Source organism: Astatotilapia calliptera, unplaced genomic scaffold, assembly GCF_900246225.1.
Source record: "Astatotilapia calliptera unplaced genomic scaffold, fAstCal1.2 U_scaffold_156, whole genome shotgun sequence".
NCBI classification, from domain to species: domain Eukaryota; kingdom Metazoa; phylum Chordata; class Actinopteri; order Cichliformes; family Cichlidae; genus Astatotilapia; species Astatotilapia calliptera.
Genome location: NW_020535681.1, coordinates 35,762 through 41,825, shown reverse-complemented (window position 1 = coordinate 41,825; position 6,064 = coordinate 35,762). Strand labels below are relative to the sequence as shown.

Here is a 6,064-nt window from a genome sequence, read left to right as displayed (position 1 = left end):
TTCTCCTGACCCTCATTAGGTCTTGCCATATTTATTCCTTCATGTGTGAAATATCAAGATTTTTGGCGCCTCTAAAATTTTGCTCAACAGGCATTCATGATCCTGCAACGCAACAAAGGTTGAGCAAAATTTTAGAGGCGCAAATTTGATATTCACACATGAAGGAATAAATATGGCAGACCTAATGGGGTCAGGAGAACCACATGACTGTATTAAGAAAGCCCAGGTTGAAGGAAAAATCAGGGAAGACCTGAAGGCAGAGCCATATACGGAGCTGAGGATTGGTTCACAGATGGATGCTGCCACAGAGGAAGAGGAGGAAAACGGAGCGCGAATGGCGAGTTCCGAATGACACCAAAGGTCCGGAATGTTCGGAACCGGAATGTCAGAATCCCGGAATCCACATTCAAAAGTTCAGAGTTCCGGATGTTAACAGGCAGACGCGTGGGGACCCAAGGGAGGAGCCGATAACGTCACAAAAAAGGGAGTAAGCCTTTTTCAGATAATGGCTGACGGCCCACCCTTGACACCTATGGGCACAGAGCCATAAGCCTCTGAAGGAGCAGCAGGACATTTAAAAAGAAATTTCGTTTAGCTTTCCTGGATTTTTAAATTAGCTTGAGAAGGATGCAAAGCAATGAACTGCTAAGCAAGTTATTGCTTCCCAACAGAGAGGCTGGAATGAACAAAATGCCTAAGTTTGTCCAATAGAGGAGAGAGATGTGACAGCAACTTGGAAACTGCAAACCGAGCAGAGAAACGTTCAATTACTGGAGAATTAACCAACAATTCAAGAAAATATAATAAAGCAAACTATGCAAGTGTAGCAAGTGGATTTCTTTGTGAACGGAGCATCTTCCTGGATGGAGGAGGATTACACAGCGAACAGAAGATATGGAGAGCATAGTGGAGGCTTGAACAAAAAAAGCAAAATAAGAAGCTGAGACCAATAAGAATGGATTCCAAAACGAGATGAACAGTACACACAGCAGAGATACTTCCTTGGCCACATTAACATTCAATCTTGTCATTTAGGACGCAATTCATGCCTGTAATGACCCTTAGGGGAGACAAGTTCAGGCCCAAATGGACAGACTGCAGTGGTGTAGGAGAGTAGCTGATGTTGATACACAGTACCACTTTGTTTCATATGAGGGCCTATGACAGTTAAATGTCAGTCCCTGAGTGGGAGTAGGGAAGGTGAGCATCGGGTGTTTCCTCAGCGGTGTGCAGGGCTCCAACGGGTCATAGAATCTACAGAAAATCCAGATTTTGCCGTAAGCAGATTCGGTGCAGTGGAAAGGACACGTTCTCACGCGTTACACTGGAAGCAGACAGGCGAACAAGCAGAAAAAAGAGTTGGGGAGGCACAGCGTCTCTGCTCAAACTACATTTGGCGGAGGCAGAAACAAAGCCTGCGAAAAGAAAAAAAGAGGAAAAAGAAAAGAAAAATGATGAGAGTTTGGCCAGCCTGGTCCTTGGGCCTGAATGGCGATAGTGCCCGGGTCCCTGCACAATGACGGTGCCCGCCAATGCACCAAGGGCAGACAACACAGGGAATTGGGGAACCGGTGATCGTACAGAGGCGGTGGCTCACGAGGAGTACTAAGAGCTCGTAACACGGAATCTAGCAGTGTCTTGATGTGTTGAGGTGTGGGCAGAGGTCATTGGAGCGAATTGCCAGACGTCATCAAACATAAAGAAGAGGCTACATCCCAGCACGTGGGCCTCCAAGAGCAAGAGATGTTATAGGGAGCATATCAGGCCCCCAAACCGAGTGCCAAGCACAGCCGCGCAGTATCCAGTGGCTGGGACTGGAGGGAGCCAAGTACTGAAGGACGCCGGAGGGACCAAACAGCATGGAAATGGCAGATCCCAGGGCTGTCAATGACTGTTAGAAGGGACAGAATCCCCTTCTAGTGCACTGGGCAAAACCTATTCTAGTTTTAATTCTAAGTTTAATTCTATTCTAGTTCGACCCTTTGCCTTCATGTTCTCTAATGTCCTCTGTTCGTGTTAAGCTGTGCTGCCAAGTTGAGTCCCCTCTGTGCCTCTCGGTTCTTAAAGAGTCCTCTGCCCTTAAATGGTTATGTCTCCTGTGTTCTAGTTGTGCTCCCTGTGTCAAAGTTCCGCCACATGACTGTATTAAGAAAGCCCAGGTTGAAGGAAAAATCAGGGAAGACCTGAAGGCAGAGCCCATATACGGAGCTGAGGATTGGTTCACAGATGGATGCTGCCACAGAGATGAAGAAGGATTGAAAGCGGGCTATGCAGTAGTCTGTAGAGTAGGAACTGAGTTTCAGGTGAAAGAAGCAGGAAAAATTGAGGGACAACAGTCGGCCCAGAGAGCTGAAGTGATAGCCCTAACTCGAGCCCTGAGGTTGGCTAAAAACATGAGAGTGAACATCTACACTGACTCAGCGTATGCGTTTGGAGCAGCTCATGTGGAACTGGCTCAGTGGAAGAGAGCCGGGTTCAGGACGGCCACTAATGCACCCATCTGTCACAAAAAGGAAATGGAGGAACTGGAAAAGGCCCTGGAGGACCCAGACGAGGTAAGTATTATAAAATGCAAAGGCCACTCACAAGCAGACAGTATGGTGGCAAGAGGAAATCAGAAAGCTGACGAAGCCGCAAAGGAAGCAGCGGGCTACAAAGGACAGAGACAACTGGTGCAGGTAACCCCAGAAGAGGAGGTTAGCACTAACAGCATGGAAGAAGTTAGAAAGGCTCAGGAGGAGACATCCCCAGAGGAAAAGGGGGTGTGGGAAAACCAAGGAGCCTGGCAAGATGGCGGTTTGTGGAGGGGGCCAGATGGGCGTCCCGCTTTAACGGTCAAAATGGCGGAACAGAAGGTGAATGAGGCTCACGGGCTTGGTCACGTGGGAGTGAAACAGATGGAGAGAAATTTGTGCCGATGGTGGCATCCTGATTTGAGAAGGATGATACTGGAAAAGGCCAGAACGTGCCTAATTTGTGGGGCACACAACCCAAAGCCAGCAGTAAAACCTGAAGCTGGTAAGTTTCTCATGCCAGAAAGGCCAGGAGAAGAGGTCGTGATTGATTATACCGACATGATTGATACAGGCCCAGGTGGGGTGAGGTATTTGTTGGTGTGTGTGGATGTTCTGACTGGATGGCCCGAAGCATGGGCGACCAAATGTGAAGATGCGAAAAGTGTGATTAAGTGCTTAATCAATCATTACATTCCAAGGCATGGGTTTCCCAAGAGAATTAGGTCAGACAATGGTACTCACTTCAAGAACAAAGATTTGCAAGAGGTAGAGAGGATGTTGGGAGTGCAACATAAGTTCGGGACGGTCTATCATCCTCAATCTCAAGGAAAGGTAGAGAGGATGAACCTAAATTTGAAAAACAAGTTGGCTAAAATTTGTGCGCAGACAGGGCTAAATTGGGTCGCAGCCCTGCCCATTGCTTTGATGACCATAAGATGTTCTGTTAACCAATCCACAGGTTTCACCCCTTATGAGCTGCTGACTGGGAGACAGTTTCCAGCACCCTGGACAGTGGTCCCGGTGGAGCAGCCCAGGACAAGCAACAGGTCTCATGCAGAATATTTTAATGAGTTGAAAGCTCTTGTGTCCAGCTTTACAAAACAGGTCACTTGTGAGAGACCCACGGGGAACGGAGAGGTCCCGGACGCAAAGGCAGTGTGGCTGAAGGTCATTAAGCGAAAGTGGAAGGAGCCCCGCTGGACTGGTCCGTATGAGGTGACCGCCCGGACGGCTACAGCAGTCCAGCTGAAAGGGAAAGGCGACACCTGGTACCATTGGTCGCAGTGTGCACCCGCACACGAGAGCTTGGTGGAGGAAAATTCGTCGTCAAGGAACGCAGGTGTCAAGGAACAGAGGCAGAATAAACCTCTTCACCTGTGTAACGGGCCGACCAGTAGTCTACCTGGAAGGCCGAAGAAAGAAGAGCAGCCTAGGAGGAGATCGCCGCGCCTACAAAAAGGAGTGGTAACAAATTGAGAGTTTGAAAAGGGGTGGTTCAAATAAAAAGGAGGAAAACAGAAACAAAGTTTTAAAATTTATGCTAAGTACAAATATACATAACACAATGCCATCCCGCGAACCGGAGATTCGTGAGGAAAGAGGACTGATTAAAATGTTGCTTGTGATTGTTAGTTTGATGACTGTGATGATATTGATAATGGCCCTATGTTTGCTTGTTTATATTTTGCAGGGAGGCCCCCGCGGCCTGTCTGAACACTGGGGCCAGTTGAATCCAGCACTAAAAGAGAAATCGTTTATTGAAACAGGGCTAAAAAGGAGATCAAAGCGCGAGGTCTCGGGTAAAAGAGATGAGTGCCTGAGCACATATGGTGGTTTAGAGTTGAACTATGTTAATGGGTCCACAACTTCATTTACCTTTGACTTATGCGATGTTTTAAAGTGTGAAGGAGCAGATACTAGTTGGAGAGGATATAATGTGTGGGTTTGTTGGGATTATGCAGTAAGTACACATTGTGAAAGAGGGAGTAGGCCCTTTGCAAACTGGTGTCGGAACTGGAATCAGGTAAAGGGTTACACTGGGGAAAATGGGGAAACGTCAGGACAAGGGTCAGAGAACGTGTTAAAACTCCAAAGAGATTATAGTCCATCTAAGAATCCTTTGACTATGTCGCTGGGCAACTGGCGGCGTAAAAACTCTTTGTATTTAGTCTTAGGTGTGGAGACTGTGGGAACTGACCCGAAGGGGTTAATTAAAATTAACTTTCTTGAAAAGGCCAATCCCGTAAATCCCGTAGAGCCAGTTAGAGAAGAAAAGGAAATGCACATGATTAACAACCAAATAAACGCTGTTGTAAATTCTACAGGAAAAAGGGGAAATGGGCCGTCATATGTGGTACCAGAGGAACAGGAACTAAAGGATAGACGAGTCCTGGCGGTGGACTACACCAGACTGAAGCCTCAGGATTTAATTGAGCGCGCCACTGGGTTCAGTGACAGTAATCTCTGGCTGGACTGGATGGCTCTAAATGCTAGGGAACAAGAGGTATCCAATTGTGTTGCTTGTGCCTCTGCTAGACCACGGTTGTTCACAGAGCCCGCTCCACTCCATCCGGAGGACAAGTGGGGTTATGATTGCATGTTGCGAATGACTAGAGGAGCGGTGAGTACTGGAGACTGTACTGTGTTATCCAGTTTGTTTCCTCCAGTTGATAAGCGGACAAAGGTAGGACCATTTTTGCCGAAAAAAGGTAATTATACGTGTTTTAAGTTCTCCACAGATAAAGTAATATACAACGTGGGGGAAATCGACCCAAGTTGGTGCGCTGTTACCCAGACGGGAAGAACCACAAACAATGTAAGTGATCCCAACACTTTGATTGGGACTTGGGCTAGAAGTGGACTTTATTATTATTGTGGGCACAAGACTCTTTTGGCTCGTGTTCCTCTGGGAAGTGTGGGGACGTGCGCGATGGTCAGACTAGGAGCACCTCTTATGCTAATTGGAAATCAGGTAAAAAACATTCCACAGCACAACACACGCACATTGGCAGCTAGGCGGAAGAGACATATCCTGTCCAAAAGCGGGATTGAGGGAACACACGCTTATGACCCTAGGCTGAACTCGCCAACCTGGATTGACTCAATAGGGGTCCCCAGAGGAGTTCCGAATGAATATAAACTCGTAGATCAAATAGCTGCGGGTTTTGAGAATCTTCCAATAATTTCTGCTCTTTTTCCAGTGACCCCGAACAAAAATGTAGACCGAATTAATTATGTTCACTATAATTTGCTGAGGCTCTCTAACCTTACCAGAGACGGGATGGAAGGGTTAGCGGAGCAGATGGGTCCGACCTCATTAATGGGAGTCCAAAATAGAATGGCCCTTGATATGTTATTGGCGGAAAAAGGAGGGGTCTGTGCGATGTTCGGAGATCAGTGTTGTACTTTTATCCCGAATAACACTGCTCCAGATGGCTCGGTGACGCGAGCCTTGGAGGGGCTAAAGAGTCTCTCTAGGACCATGCATGATCACTCGGGAATTGACAACCCGCTGGAGAGCTGGATGACCTCAGTGTTCGGAAGGTGGA

General features: G+C 47.4%; 1 protein-coding gene across 1 annotated transcript; it reads left to right on the top strand.

Moving 5' to 3' along the window:
• The first annotated feature begins 176 nt into the window (after positions 1-176).
• LOC113017595 (uncharacterized) lies at positions 177-4,022 on the top strand. The gene is made up of 2 exons (XM_026160740.1): positions 177-203; positions 2,137-4,022. Exons 1-2 carry the CDS (start codon positions 185-187, stop codon positions 3,990-3,992), a joined length of 1,875 nt encoding a protein of 624 aa, XP_026016525.1. The 5' UTR covers positions 177-184; the 3' UTR covers positions 3,993-4,022.
• Positions 4,023-6,064: the final 2,042 nt, after the last annotated feature.